Consider the following 16328-nt stretch of genomic DNA (forward strand, 5'->3'; position numbering starts at 1 on the left):
ACACTATAACATTCCTAAAAATGTATATGTCTAATAACAATTTGAAAATACATGAAGCAAAATATGAAAGAACTAAAGGGAGAAATAGACAAACCTTCAATCGGTTAGAGACTTTAATCACTTCTGAGGAATTGATATAACAAGCAGAAAAATCCCCAAGGATACAAAAGCCTCAAGCAAAAGGACCAGTCACCTTAACCTAATTGACATTTAAAGATTGATGCCCCCAATTACTGCAAAATATATGCTTTCTTCAAATGCATATGATTATTCACCAAGATAGAGCATATCCTAGGCCATAAATTGAGTCTCCGTAAATTTTAGAAGACTGAAATATTATAGAGTATATTCCCTGATCACAATTAATAAATTAGAGATAAATAAAACGAAACACTGTACTTCTCAACAGCTCATGGATCAACCCAAAAGCGAAATTGGAAAATATTTTGAACTGAATAACAACTATTATAGTATATCAAAATTTGTGGGGTATGATGAAGCACTGCTTTGGGAAAATTTATAGCTTTAAATGCTTATATTAAAAAAAGAGATTTAGACGGGCACTGGTGGCTCATGCCTGTAATCCTAGCTACGCAGCAGGTAGAGATCAGGAGGATCACAGTTCAAAGCCAGCTGGGGCAAATAGTTCACGAGACCCTATCTTGAAAAAACCCTTTACAAAAATAGGGCTGGTGGAGTGGCTCAAGGTGAAGGCCCTGAGTTCAAGCCCCAGTACCCCAAAAAAAAAAAAAAAAAAAGATTTAGGGCTGACGGAGTGGCTCAAGTGGTAGAGTGCCTGCCTAGCAAGTATGAGACCCTGAGTTCAAACCCTAGTACCACCAAAAATTAAATAAATAAATAAGGTTTAGAGTGAATTATCTGTATTTCCACCTTAATAAACAAGAATGAGAGGAGAAAAATCAAGTGTAAAGTAAATAGAAGACAAAAAATAAATATCAATGGGATGTAAAAATAGATAAATAATCAACAGAGCCAAAAGTTAATTCTTTGAAAATATTGATAAAATTGACAAACTTCTAGCAGTACATACAGAAAAAGGCACAGAAATTACCGATGTGTTAGTGACAATGAGGATAACACTTACATAATAAAAGGATAATGGGAACTATTATGCCAATAAATCTGATAGTCAGTTTAGATGAAATAGATAAATTCCTTGAAAAAATACTGTTGTGGCATTTCACAACCACTTTAATTCTGCAAAAGCTACATTTCCACTCCAAACAGTTATGCTAAGTACCATACAAAGAGAATTCAGAAAATAATTTCCATCATTCAGAAATTTATAGTGTAGGGATATGTCAGGCATCCTGGTTCCCTGCTTTTTCAGGGTTTCTGGTTCTTTTTGAGACATGGTCTCACTACATAGCTGAGGCTGACCTCATAGTCGTTGTGTAGCCCAGTCTGGTCTTGTACTCAAGATTCCTTGCCTCAGGACTTACCATGTAGCCCAGACTGGCCTAGATCTTCAGATCCTCTTGGTTCAGCCTCCTGAGTGCTGGGATTACAGGTATGCACCACCATACCCAGCTTTAGCTTTGTTTTTGTAAGTAACATTTTTCCTATTAAAGTACATATTTCTTTTTAAAAATTGGTAAAAGAAAATTGGAAAAGAGAAAAGTCCTGACTACTCTTAAAAGTTTGGTTACTTTCTTCCTAATTAAAAAAAAATTCTCCCTAGATGTTTTTCCCTTTAGGTACTGACCAGGAGGGCACAAGTAAGCTTTCCAAGGGACTCATGTATTTCATTGATGGGTACACAGAGGTATTCATGTAAAAACACTAATCAACTTGAGTTCAAACCTCAGCACTGCCCCCCCACACACACACAAAATCAGGTTATAAATACTTTTAGGGTCTTTGCTCTTTATTTTGTTTGTAAGTTATATATCAGTCTATTTACTTTGTTTTAACAGATAAAAAATTAAACATTTTCCCCTCTGGGCTAGCATTAGATTGTGTTTCTTGTATGTTAAGAACATGCTCTCACATCCTTTCTCTCCTGTTTTAGAAACACATATCGCATGATTGAACAGGATGACTTTGACATTAACACCAGGCTGCACACCATCGTTAGGGGGGAAGATGAAGCAGCCATGGTGGAATCAGTAGGCTTGGCCCTAGTGAAGCTGCCAGATGTCCTTAATCGCCTAAAGCCTGATATCATGATTGTTCATGGAGACAGGTTTGATGCCCTGGCTCTGGCTACGTCTGCTGCCTTGATGAATATCAGGATCCTTCACATTGAAGGAGGGGAAGTCAGTGGGACTATTGATGACTCTATTAGACATGCCATAACAAAACTGGCTCATTATCATGTGTGCTGCACCAGAAGTGCAGAGCAACACCTGATATCCATGTGTGAGGACCATGATCGTATCCTTTTGGCAGGCTGCCCATCCTATGACAAACTTCTGTCAGCCAAGAATAAAGACTATATGAGCATCATTCGGATGTGGTTAGGTATGTATATCAAACTTTATCAGCCTAATGGGTGTTTTTGTTTAAAAGTGTTGAGTATATTTCAATCATTTTGGAAACTCATGGCTAGAATATTTCATTAATGATGAGAAAGGTAAGGTTTTAGTTCATAGATCTTTCCCTATTATATGACTTCACCTTTGAGATTCACCATTTCTGTAAAATAGGCTTATTGGATTGATTTTATTTTTAAATCTATGCTATATTTATAGAATGGAATGCTTTTACTCCATTAAATACAATGTGAACAATTCCTATTATATCAAAAAAGGAAAAAATAAGCCAGCTACAAAACTGTATGTGTAACAAAACGCCATTTTTGTAGAGATTCTAACAATGGAACGGTTAGGAAAGATGTACACCAAGTCATTTTTATATTAATTTCTGTGAGATTATGGATGTTTTTAATTTTGTTTTTCTGCATTTTATTTTTTAGTAAAAGTTATTATTTTTACTTTTAATGCCTTTCTGACAGTATTGTTGGACTACTCAGATGAGATAATGAATATTGAAAGCAGTTAACAATCCAGAACTTCTTATTAACATAAGAGATTTTAATTATTATTAAAATGCAAAAGTCCAAAAGTCATGCTTGTAACATTAGCTTTTGGTATTTTTACAAATAAGACTTAAGGTCTAAAATTTTTAGTGATCAGTGATTTAGCTTTCTGGAAATTATCTTTTGCTAACCAGAGGTTAAGAAAACAAATTTGTGCTCGCTTCGGCAGCACATACACTAAAAAAAAAATTTTTTTTAAAGTTACAAACAGAATACTTGGGGACCTTCTTTTTTTTTTTTTTGTGGCACTGGGATTTGAACTCAGGGCCAGGTACTCTACCACTTGAACCACTCTGCCAGCCTTTTTTGTGTCTGGTATTTTTAAAATAGCATCTCACAAACTGTTTTCTTGGGCTGGCCTCAAACTGCGATCCTTCTGATCTCTGCTCCTGAGTAGCTAGGATTTACAGGCTTGTCACTAGAGCTCAGCAGGACCTTCCTGTTCTAAAAGGCAGATTATTCAATAGATAATGAAATTACTCAATGGAAATTCATTATTCAATAGATAATGAAATTATTCAATGGAAAATTGATTTGGTGATTATGTAATGAAAGAAATTGGGTATATTTTAAGTCTACATCACATGGGAACAAGAAAGGAATGAGACCTTACCACTAGATAAATTAATCCATTCTATATAGTGCTTATCCTTAAACAGACTTGTAGTGATCAAGAAGTCTGTCTAGAAAATGCTGGTGGAACAAACTTCTGTTTCTTTATCTCCCTCTTCCATATGCTTCTGAGTAAACACTCTTACATTTTGTCTGATGGTACTGTTAGCTCTGTCTGTATTATGGAAAACCTTATCTTACTAAAAAACTTATGATGAATAGAAAGTAGGGAGTGGGATGCAGCAAGATTATAATTAAAGAGTTTAAAATCCTTTCTTTTTTGGTGGTGGTACTGGGGTTTGTACTCAGGGCCTTGCGCTTGCTAGGTAGGTGTGCTATCACTTGAGTCACTTTACCAGCCCATTAGGACCACTTAAATAGTTCTTTATGAAAATAGCAAAAACTAGATCTTATTCTGATTTTTAAACCAGTAAAAAAAAAAAAAAAAAACTACAAGTTGATGAACTAGAGCTGTCCACCCCAACAATAACTTTTGCAGAAAGGCTGTGCCTGCTTCTTCATGAGCAGCTTCATGCCCTGCTTATAGGAAAGTTATGTTGAGTGGACCGCTTATAACATGCAGCCTTGTAATCAGAACATTAATATATAATGATCCTAATAAATTATTAGCAAAGTTAAAAAAGGCATTAAATTCTTAATAATGAAAGACATCCCACAGTAAATACAGAATTTTACAACACAAAACAAAATGATGGCATCTTAATAAAAAAGGGTTGTATGGCAAGACAGAGGCTGCTGAGTTATAGAAAAAAGGCAGAGTGATCATGTCAGAAACTGCAGGTTGAGAAGCAGGTGATGGCTTTGCATAAAACCTGTTACTGTAGCAATAGATAGTTCTAGCTCACTGTCTTGTGGTTTAAAAAAAAAAAGACATCTAGTTTTTACTGTTTTGCCAAACTTTCATAAAGAAACTACTTGTGGCTCCATATAGAACATGAAGATACACAGGGCAATTTCACTGCATGTGCATTGTATACTCATTTTCTATATACTACAAATGTTTAATCACACTAAAAGTAGAAGTTAAATAGGTCAAGATAAAGAATGGAGGAAAGGGGCTGTGTGATGTGAAGATCAAGAATAAATAATTCAACTACCACATTAAAGACTGGCATTGCAAGACAGTTTTGTACTGTGGTCAGTTTGTAGCATATACGTAGTTCCACATCCTTCAGGATGAAGACACTTCTTTTATTACCACTACTTCCCCCAAGGTTTTAATATTTCTCTCTCCCTGTCCCTTTTTTCTTCTCCTTCTCCCTCTCCCTCTCTCTTTTTCTCTCTCTGTATTGGAGTTTGAATTCAGGGCCTTGCACTTGCTAGGTAGGCACTCTTGAGCCATGCCTCCAGCCCAAGTTTTTAATTCTTTGAAATGCTTTCTTTCTAATGGCCCTGAACTGCATTTAGTAGATTACCTGAATTTAAGCTGCTCTCATCTTTATAGACTTCTAGTAACTATATGTAAATGTTAAATGTAAGAGGCTGTTTCCACTTTGATCTTTGAAACTGTGCCTTACCAAGTTTCTGATAGTTTTTTTTTTTTTTTTTTTCAGGCTTGGGCTTGAACCCAGTGCCTTGTGCATGCTAGGCAAGTGTTCTATCACTGAGCTACACCACTAGCCCTCCAAGCTTTTTTTGGCCTTTAGGTCTTTTTCTTAATTTATAACATAATTTCATAATTATATTCCCCCTTCCCCAGTTTAGAAGTTAATATGGGATCAATAGGTTTTCAAAATAAAAATTTTAGAGCAAAACAAAAAACAAAAGTAAAACTTGACACTTGTTGAAAACAGTTGGTGATGGTATAGGAAATGCTTAATAATAGCAATTATTCATCAAAAATATTAGGTAGAAATTGAGAATATTCATTTTTTTAAGAATAATTTGGAGTTTAAAAGCAATGAATTTCTAGTTCTTACTATTTAAAGGTATATTTCATGCGTGTGGTAGGGATTACCTATACAATGTTAAGTTTGCTGATTCTTAGACCTTGTCAATGAAAGTTCTCATTTGATCTTAATTTGGATGCCCTGTTTGGAATGTGACAAACTGATTTTACTGTAGAATTTCTAAAAGCACAAACTTTAGGGTCTTGCTTTTAGAATTTGCTTCTTTGAAGATTATTAACAAATTGTTTCTTTAAACAGGTGATGATGTAAAATGTAAAGATTACATTGTTGCGCTCCAGCACCCTGTGACCACAGACATTAAGCATTCCATAAAGATGTTTGAGTTAACACTGGATGCACTTATCTCATTTAACAAACGGACCTTAGTTCTGTTTCCAAATATTGATGCAGGTAATTGAATTTGAAAATGACGTTCTGCCACCTACCTTTCCAAATTTTGTTTCAATTACTTCTTCTCTTTACTGCCTTCCTATCTTGCCCATCTTGTCATTGAAGGCCATCTACTCTGAAATGCATTCTAATTTTCAAAAGATTACCTATTTTGTGGTAGACCAAAACATTGTGATACTTTTGGCAAGTATAATAGAAACCTTTTTTTTGTGTGGTGGTACGAGGCTTCATACTTGTTAGGCAGGCACTCTGCTGCTTGAGCATGCTTCCAGCAAGCCTGATAGACACTTAAAGAGAAAGAGAGAAATGTTTTTTACAAAAGCTCTTTAGTCTCCATTTTGCTCTTACATTTAGTCTCTTTCCCTCCAGTTTCTACCAACTGCAAGAGCCACAAGATATAAACCTTAGAAGTAAAGTGAAAGAATGTCTCTAGGAAAATGATGATGCCACTGACTACAGTAAAATAGCCATTATTACTATTATTTATGTTAGCTACACCTTAAAGTCATTTTGACTGTGAGCAGTTGGGATCTGGCATCCCCAGCCAAGTGATTAGCACCTGGTGGACAGCACTGTGGACTTTGATGCTAGTGAGACCATAGGTAAGTTAGTGGGGATCTGAGACATAAATGATAAGTGCTAAAGCAGGGCCTGACACTGAGGAATTTTCAAATACTGGCTATTGTTAGCTGATATTACTCACTGCAGAGCTTTTAGGCATTTTTTGGTAAAGGAGGCAGGTCTTTTCTCTGCAATGCAAGATGCCACCACCTTACTGTGAAAGAACCCCCCTCTCAGTGTCTCTCCAATGATCTATTCTGCTAGAGAAAACAAAACAAAGTATTAGCTGAGGAGAAAAAAAAAAAAAAAGAATACTTAACCCAGACGTGGTCAGGTATCAATATTTCAAAAACCTTAATATATATTATTTTCTAATCCTTTAAGTTCTATAAAAATATTTATATTTATGTATCTCTCAATGATATGATGTTCTGTTTGTAATATACTTTCCTGATTGTGTACACTTTAAAATTAGGGATACTTTTTCCTCTATAAAAGAGAAGGGCCAGCTGAGCATGGTAGCACATACCTGTAGTATCAGCTGCTCAGGAGGCTGAGGAAGGAAGATCACTTGAGAGCAGTCTGGACAACATAATATGACACCATCTCAAAGAAAGAAAGAAAGGGATGAAGGGAGCAAGACAGGAAGAGAAAAAAGAAAGTAGCCCCCTGATTTAAAGGGAATTATTTAAATTATGTCTGCTACTTGCCTTTATTCTCTGTGGATTTTTGATACACTGTACACAGGGAATAATAAAGAACTAAGTATGAAAACATCACTTTTTGATTTTCTTACTTAATGCCCAGTTGTGCCTATAGTTCCCCAATGGAAGACTCTCTGGAAAACTGGATTAGTGCATGTGGTTTAGACTTCAGTTCAAAGAGAAGACTTCAAGTGAATCCAGATCTGAATCTTGGAACAGTAGTACTATGTACTGCAGTGATTATACATGAGGATTGGCATACTCTGGCAAAACTGTGTGTGGAGAGAAGTGGCCAGTCCTGTTCTAAGGAGTTGGCCCTGAGCCCATTTTCCTACTTTCTCCATATGAAGAATATAAAAAAGAGACAGATGTATGCACAGCTTCTGTGCAGTAGATGGCTTTTGCCCATTGCAGAGCATGCTATGGTCATTGTCCTGTCTTCTAACCAATAGAATGAGCAGCTTTTCCTCCCATGGCTAGGAGAGCAGAATAGAGGAGGAAGGAGAGAAACATGAGATACTGCTTTTCCCTCATATATATTTAAGATGCATCTTATATATCATTTATGCATTTAAGTTAAAATATTAGCCACAGTAGTAGAATCTATTTGTATTTTCTTGGAGTTTAGTCCACACAAGTGGGAATGCTACCCAGCTGAGCTAATGTTAGTATAAGTGTGAGCGGAGTTGGGCAGAGGCTCTCTGATTAACTTGGTGTATAGCACCTATGACATTCCCATTTAGTATCTCAAAGCCTATCTTTAGCCTCTTAATTGCTGTTGAAGAATTACTTGTTGAAGAATTGCTGTTGAATGAATTACTGGGGTATTAATAAAAGGTATTTGCTTTGTTGAGTTCTGTTTGGAAAGCCCCAACTGCTACTGTTTAGATGAGTTGAAATAGAAATAGGTAGACATTTTAGATGCCCATCTAAAAATCAGTAGTGGTAGAAAGCATTTGCTTGTGTAAGGCATTGGGTTCAATCCCCAGCACAAAAACAAACAAACAAAAAGAATGGGAAAGAGAAGTGATTAAAATTGACTATTTTCCTAATCATTTGTATGAGATTTTATGGGTAGTTTTCTTGAAATGAGGTGATACTTTGTCTCATGAACCATTTAATTATTAAGTCTTTTCATTCTCACAGGGAGCAAAGAGATGGTTCGAGTGATGCGGAAAAAAGGCATTGAGCATCATCCCAACTTTCGTGCAGTAAAACATGTCCCATTTGACCAGTTTATACAGCTGGTTGCCCACGCTGGTTGTATGATTGGAAACAGCAGCTGTGGGGTACGAGAGGTTGGAGCTTTTGGAACACCTGTGATCAACCTAGGAACACGTCAGATTGGAAGAGAAACAGGTATTTTCACCTTTTGTATATCTCAACTGATGAGGCTTTCTGTATTTGTATTAATTATTATAAAGTATCATATATTGGTGCTAGGCATAGTGTTTACTAACAAGTAGGCAAATGAACTCAATGACATTGCAATCTAGAATCTATAACAGCACACAGGGATCACCAAATTTTTAGAGCTCTATTTACATTTTTATTGTCTTTGTGAAATCAATTAGAGCTAAGTGGTTCTTAATTATGGTCCTTAATGGCCTTGTTTAAGAGACAATGTGGTTGAATGTGTCATGAGAATATGAATGCTAGTGTTTCATAAAGTACTGTCCTTTCATTCAGTACTTTAGCAGATGGTAATTCTAAGTAAGGAGCCCATTAATAACAAAAGTACAAGTAGGATTCTTAATAATGAATGTGCTAACTGAGCTAGATCCTGTTACAAACATTAATTAGTTCAAGTTCCAATACTAACTACATGCAAATATATATCTGTAGCTATATATATGAGAAAATGTATGTTGCTAATGGAAAAACAACTGGATTAGAACTAAGGAGATTAGTTCCAGCTCTGTTCTTAATAATTGTCACCCCAACTTCCTATTATCTTTAGATCTTCTCTGCTCATTTCTAGCATATTACTTGCTCCCCATTTCTTCGAGGAAAATAGCAGTCATGAGATGGAAATTCTTTCAGATTCATTAAGAAAATATTCAATAAGTACTTGCCATGTTCTAAGCAGTGGGATTTGGCAGTAAACTATACTAACAAGGGCTAAGCTCTTATGAAACGTGCACTCTGGTGGAAGGGGAGATAAATGATAAATAAGCAAAAAGAAAACTACAAGGATTTCTATGTGCCTTGCAGACTGTAACACAAGATAATGTGATGGCCTACATTAGATTAGTAAAGGAAGGCCTCTTTTGAGGAGATCGCACTTAAACTGACATCTGAATGACAAGGTATCTGCTATGTGAGGATCAGGGAGAAGCAGAGGAAACAGCTGCATGAAGGCCCTGAGGTGGGAACAAGCCAGTGTGGGCTATAAAGTAGTAGCCAAATGCAGATAAGGAGACAGGCTTTTATAAACCAAAATATTGGTTTACCAAATTTGTAATTTGAATTTTTTGAAGTATATGGGGAGCCATTGAAGGGAGGGAATGACATGATATAACTTGTATTTTAGAAAGATTACTCTGGGTAGTTATAGGGATAGTGGAGTGAGATGGGGCAAGAAGGGAAATGGAGACCAGTTAAAGCTATTTCAGTTGTTCAGATGAGAGTATCTTAGATTAAGAGGCAGTATCAGTATTAGAAATGGGAAAAAAGTTAGATTTAGGTTTTGTTATCATACTTCCTGGTGCTTACATGTGGATTGTAAAAGGAAGAAAGGAATTAATAACACCTAGATTTTTGTATTGAGCAGTGGGGGTGTTATTTCCTGATAGGGGATACTGAAGGAGGAACAGATTTGGGAAGGGAGAGAATGAAGAGTTCTCTCATGACTGTGTTAAGTTTGAGATGCCTGGTGGAGTGCCTGCCTAGCAAATGTGAGGCCCTGAGTTCAATCCCCAGTACCACCCCCCCGCAAAAAAAAAAAACCAACAAAACAAAAACCAATAAAAAAAAAAAAAAACCCTCTTTGACTTCACATGTCTCTCTAGCCACCACTCTTCCACTTTTCTTAGCCAAGCCTACTGAAAAACCTGGTTATCTTTGCTATATTAACTCTCACATTGGTCGGGAGATGTATGGAGAGAAAGTGACTGCCTGAACAACTGAGCAGCCATTGTCTGAACAACTGTCTAACCAGATGATCAAACAGCTAGCTGAGTAGGTGTAAGGGATGTAAGGCAGAGCAGGTTGAGAGAGTGGACTTAATGGATAATGTACATGGATACTAGATTAATCTACCCTAGCCAGGTATGGTGGTACATGCCTGTAATCCTAGTACCCCAGAGGCAGAAACAGGAGGCTCGCAAGTTCCAGGCTAGCCCTGGGTATGTAGCTAGACCCTGTCTCCAAAAAACAAATTAATCCACATTCTTTCTTTTTTTGGGGGAGGGTACTAGGGGTCAAACTCAGAGCTTCGATCTTGCTAGGCAAGTGCTCTACCACTTGAGCCATACCACCAGCCCCATCTATTTATTTCATTAAACAAAAATTTGATTTATTTTCTTTAATTTTCTAACAAGTATCTAAACTGTTATGTACCTACCTAATTATGAAAACTGTATTCAAAGAATTGGCAGAGTAGGTCGATTTGGGAGTAAAGTCATGGCTATAAAACTTTGTTACTGAAGAAGACAAGAAAATCCTTCATAAGGTTGAGACTTTCTATGGTGTTACAATGGAGACACATAAGTATGGCTGACCATATTTAACTCCTGGGATGAGGTAGTTTTGAGTGCAGTGCTTGGTGTTGTTGAATAAGCGATCACAACACACACTGTGTTTCTTTGGGAATATTTGAATCTGCCTCAGTTGCTCATAATGGATGAGAAATACAGATTTTGATAGCAAAGTGACTTTAGTCATGAGCTCTTGTGAGGAAAGTCATTGACTTTATCCTCTTTAGAGTTAGCCTGTTGGGGAAGATATAAAAGATAGGGTCCATAAAAATCTTTCTTTTTTAAAAATTTATTTCCTAGTTCTATAGAAATGGCTATATTAGATGTCTGTCATTTAGTAATGTACTTGTAAACTAAAAGATGTAAGTGCCAATTATGTTAGACTGGCATCTCTCCCTTTTTTGTGTTTATTGACCTCAATAGAAAGGCCTTTAAAATTGATTTTTTAGAAAGCACTTGAATACATTTTGTTTGGTAGTATATTTGTTCAATAAAGTATTTAATTAGTGCTAAGTGTGAACTGGACCCTGTTGCTAAATCCCAGTAAGCAATAATATCCTAGTTAGGTATGTAAAATTGCCACATTGCATGTCTTAGTGAAGTATGAATATTAAAATTACATATTCCCTTATATGCTCTTAAGTTTTGCTATATGGGAATCTTGCCAACAATACTTTGCATTCTGCTGGGTTTAGGACTTAATTATGAATACACAGCTAACTTCTTTATTCTTTCCAAATGATTATAATGTGTCACTGGATTTACTTAGGGGAGAACGTCCTTCATGTCCGGGATGCTGACACCCAAGACAAGATATTGCAAGCGCTGCACCTTCAGTTTGGTAAACAGTACCCTTGGTGAGTATATAACCTCTTTTTTAGAGAGATTTAAAGAGGGAAATCTATCTCAGGCACTGTTTGAAAGCTGACCTTGATCATTATTTAATAAGTTTTTGTCAGATTGAACCCAGGGCCTTACACTTGCTAGGCAAGCATTCTACCACCTGACCAATGTCCCCCGCCTCACTGTTTACTCATCTTAACAGAACTTCCCTTCTTATGCTCGGGCCCCCTAACTGCTGGTGAGACAGGGATGGCAAATATCATACTCCTTAGAATTCTGTCCAGGGTGCTGATGTAGAGTATTTTAAATTTGTCTTAATTACTAAAGTACTTCTGCTAGAAAATACTGTAGCCTAATTTGACTTTCTGTAAATATTAGTATGTAACTGATTTTCTTTAAAAAATGATCTAGTCACCATTTTAATTTTGACAACCTTCCTCTTTCAAATTGATGCATTTTCTTAGGAATGTAAAGATAAAACTTCTAAAACATCAAAAACAAAACAAAAAAAAATGCAACTACTCAGTTACTATGTTGCTGAAGACAGCAGATGTTATTTTATTTATTTCTGTATAATTATGATTTCAGTTTTAATTGGTAGATAAAATTACATGATGTTTTGGAATACACACACACACACACACACACATCCATTGTGGAGATGTTATTTATTTTTTGTGATGCTGGGGATTGAACTCAGGGCCTTATGCATGCTAGGCAAGTATTCTACCACTGAGCTATACCCTCATTTCAGAGAGGTTGTTTTAAAAGAAAGCACAAATCGCTTCAACCTGGAGTCTGAGTTCATCAAACCATGACCTTAATACCACATATAATGTATGGCAGATGCATTTAATTGTTTTTTATACTGTAGCTCAAAGATATATGGAGATGGAAATGCTGTTCCAAGAATTTTGAAGTTTCTCAAATCTATTGATCTTCAAGAGCCACTACAGAAGAAATTCTGCTTCCCTCCTGTGAAGGAAAATATCTCTCAAGATATTGACCATATTCTTGAAACTCTGAGTGCCTTGGCTATTGATCTTGGTGGGACTAACCTCCGCATTGCAATAGTCAGCATGAAGGTAAAGTCACTGCTAAGCTCTTAACTTTATATTCCCTATGAGTAATTGATTTTTAAAATGTATAGTTGGAAGGTAGGACTAGAAACACACAGGAGAGCTTGGAATCATTTGCCTGTCATATTGACTTTTGGATCCATTACAATGTTTGTCTCACTATTTACCAATTATTAACATTTGAAAGAAGTAAATTCTCAGGGAATCCAAGGTTGACAATGGAGAGAGCCCTTTGGACATCAGAGGGGCCTTTTGCCCCTGGAGACTTGAAATTTTATACTTTGGTATAGCCTGGAGTATGCAGTATTGAGCATGCGGATCAGAATCACCACCCAGATGAGCGTATCTACAGGTGCTACAGATAGCCAAAGAGACCACCTTTCTCTAGGATATGATCAATTGCATGGATTCTCCATTTTGTAATACAGGTGCTCTTCTGCTGGAGCCACATCTTCAGTCCATTTTGATCTGGTTATTTTGGAGATGGGGGTCTTGCAAACTCTTTGCCCCAACTGGCCTCAAACCATGATCATCTATCTCAGCCTCCCAAGTAGCTAGGATTACAGGCATGAACCATAGGTGCCCAGCCACATTTGCACGTTTTTGAGTAGTACAGCATATCCTCAACGTTCTGCAGCACCTGTCTCATAGCAATGTCTGATTTATCTGAAAAAGGCTCCTTAGCTAAGGCCACTAAGACAGACCTATTTTTTTTCCTGTTTTAGGGTGAAATAGTTAAGAAGTATACCCAGTTCAATCCCAAAACTTATGAAGAGAGAATTAATTTAATTCTACAGATGTGTGTGGAAGCTGCAGCTGAAGCTGTAAAACTGAACTGCAGGATTTTGGGAGTAGGTGAGATGATAAATTATAAATCCAAGAAATTTTTTTGGGGGGTATGGGGGGGCAGTACTAGGGTTTAAACTCAGAGCCTCACACTTGTAAGCAGGCACTCCATCACTTGAGTCACTCTACTAGCTTGTGTGTGTGTGTGTGTGTGCGTGTGTGTGTGTGTTGGGTATTTTCGAGACAGGGTCTCACGAGCTACTTGCCTGGGCTGGCCCCAAACACAGTCTTCCTGACTTTTGCCTCCCAAGTAGCTAGGATTACAGGTGTGAGCCACCAGCACCTGGGAAGAAATGTTCATTTTTATATACACAGTTTACTAAGTTCTGATGCTTGACTGATTATCATGTCAATGTCTGCCCGCTGTGTAGATGGCTCCAGGTCCTCTGTGTGGGCACAAAGCATGGGGCCTTCCTGGGATAACAAGCACTATGGGAGAAGCATGAATAGTTATGTAAATCTGGGGAGAACTATAGATTTACCTCAGAATTGCCTGATATTTCCTCACAGTCCTTGGAAATGTTTGTGTTAGGAGATTTGGGGTGAATTAATTTGTGTTGTGAGCAAGAAGCTGGCATGCTTTCCTAAGATTGCTAATCAGCATTATTTTGCCTGTTTGTGGTGGAGTTCAGGCATTTCCACAGGTGGCCGTGTAAATCCTCAGGAAGGAATCGTGCTGCATTCAACCAAACTGATACAAGAGTGGAACTCTGTGGATCTCAGGACCCCATTGTCCAACACTTTGCATCTCCCTGTGTGGGTAGACAATGATGGCAACTGTGCTGCCATGGCAGAAAGGAAATTTGGCCAAGGAAAAGGACTGGAGAACTTTGTTACACTTATCACAGGCACAGGTAAGTGTTGCTTGAGGAGTTAGAATGGGTGCTCCGACAGGCTTTAACCCTCAGTCAGCCAGTTACAACTCTGCCTTAGTGTTTATTCTAGCTTGAATAGAACCTGAAGGTGAACCACATATGAGAGCTTAGGGCCTTTCTGAGCACATGTCCAGCTATAGTCAAGAGGGGTCTTTCTATATTCCCAGAGTTCTTATTCCCCAAAGCTTCTTATTCCTTAGCTTTCCCTCCCTGTCTTTTTGGTTAGTCTATTATATGTCCCAACCCTTATCCTTTGTTCTATGTAGCAGAGACTAATAATTTTACCTTTAATTTTTTTTTTTTTTTTAATAAACACTCCTGTGTAAGTCCCCTCAAGCCCTGTGGTAGTTCCCAATTGAGTGAGTTTGAACTGGTCTACAGGGAACTATCAGGTAGGTCAAATCAAATAACCATTAAGTTTTTGAGAGTAAGTTGGTTCTGCCCCCCTCAGGTACTAATATCTGGTACTGATGTCTGTACTGAGAATGTGGCTGTTGTTCAAGGTCATTGCCAATGTGAGAAGTGAGTGTCCAGGGAAGTTAACACGCCAGAAAGCTCTTAATGAGATCCAGCTGCTTTCTCCAGTCCTCCCTTCCTCCCCTCCCTTCCTTCTTTTTTTCTCTTTTCCATTCCCCTGCTTGTTACAAACTTTTAGTGTCTAGAGTTCCAAAAAAGTTGATTCTGACAATTTTGCCAGTTTACTCATTGCCATCATGGAGACAGGGTCTCTTGCTATGTACCCCAGCTAGCTTCAAACTTGCAAAGCTATGCCTGCTTCTTAAGTAAATAAGTAAATAAAATAAATAATCTTGTGTACTTAAACTCTATATTACCCCACTTCCCCTTTAAACTCTTATACTTTAGTTCCCAGTTTTAGCAAGCTTGGATACTTAGCTCAGAAAGGTTGATAAACTGCAAGTCAGAAGGATAGAGGTTGAGAAGTAATGGCAAGACAGCTCTTAAATGCCATTTACTCCTTAAAAACGCCTGATCTCCATCAATGCCATTAACCAGGCATTGATGGCTCATGCTTATAATCCTAGCTATAAGGAAGTGAGATGGGGTTCAAGGCCAGCACAGGCAAAGTTTGTGAGACCCCCATCTCCAAAGTAACCAGGCAAAATGGATTAGAGGTATGGCTAATCAGTAGGGCACCTGCTTTGTAAGTGCAAAGCTCTGAGTTCAAACCCCAGTCCCACCAAAAAAAAGACATTCATATTTGTAACATGAGTCAGTAGCAGGCTACGTGATACATTTTAGAAAGATTGTCTCTCCTTCAGAACAGAGTCTAATATAAGGACTTAGGTGTTTTCTTTTGGAGGTGATCCTGAGAAGTAGGAAGGAGTGGCAAAGGTGAAACAAGAAAACCATCAAAGGATGTGTTACCAAAGTTGCTTCAAGGGCAGTGGGGCCTGAAATCTTCCAGAAGCTCTGAAGAGTGCCACCAGCATTGTCATTAGGGTCTGCAGTCTCCTGTCTCCCCTGGCTGACAGCTGCCTCTGGGCACTGGGCCTTCATGGCAGACGAGGTGTTCACCTTAGTGTAGGAGAAGGCCCTGGCACACAGAAGCAGGCAGTGTGTGCTTGAGAGGCATACTACTTATATGAGGCCAGTCAGATGCCCTGAACTGTCCACCACAGCTATGTTTGAAATCATAGACGAGCTGATGGGACACAAGGCATGAGAAGATCTGCTAAAAATATTTCCTTCCAAAATATTGCCAAATGA

At 37.7% G+C, this 16328-nt stretch overlaps 1 protein-coding gene across 4 annotated transcripts in view; it reads left to right on the top strand.

Annotated features, from left to right (window-relative positions):
• Gne (glucosamine (UDP-N-acetyl)-2-epimerase/N-acetylmannosamine kinase) overlaps positions 1 to 16328 on the top strand; it is a 53703-nt gene that overhangs the window by 25483 nt on the left and 11892 nt on the right. For all 4 annotated transcript variants that reach the window (XM_074051466.1, XM_074051467.1, XM_020164378.2 and 1 more), the window contains 7 exons: positions 2033 to 2484; positions 5842 to 5994; positions 8406 to 8618; positions 11727 to 11814; positions 12675 to 12885; positions 13605 to 13734; positions 14358 to 14579. In XM_074051466.1, coding sequence (XP_073907567.1) covers positions 2033 to 2484; positions 5842 to 5994; positions 8406 to 8618; positions 11727 to 11814; positions 12675 to 12885; positions 13605 to 13734; positions 14358 to 14579 — 1469 coding nt within the window. The remainder of the gene's footprint in view (positions 1 to 2032; positions 2485 to 5841; positions 5995 to 8405; positions 8619 to 11726; positions 11815 to 12674; positions 12886 to 13604; positions 13735 to 14357; positions 14580 to 16328) is intronic.

This window comes from Castor canadensis, chromosome 13 (genome assembly GCF_047511655.1).
Source record: "Castor canadensis chromosome 13, mCasCan1.hap1v2, whole genome shotgun sequence".
Lineage (NCBI taxonomy): Eukaryota > Metazoa > Chordata > Mammalia > Rodentia > Castoridae > Castor > Castor canadensis.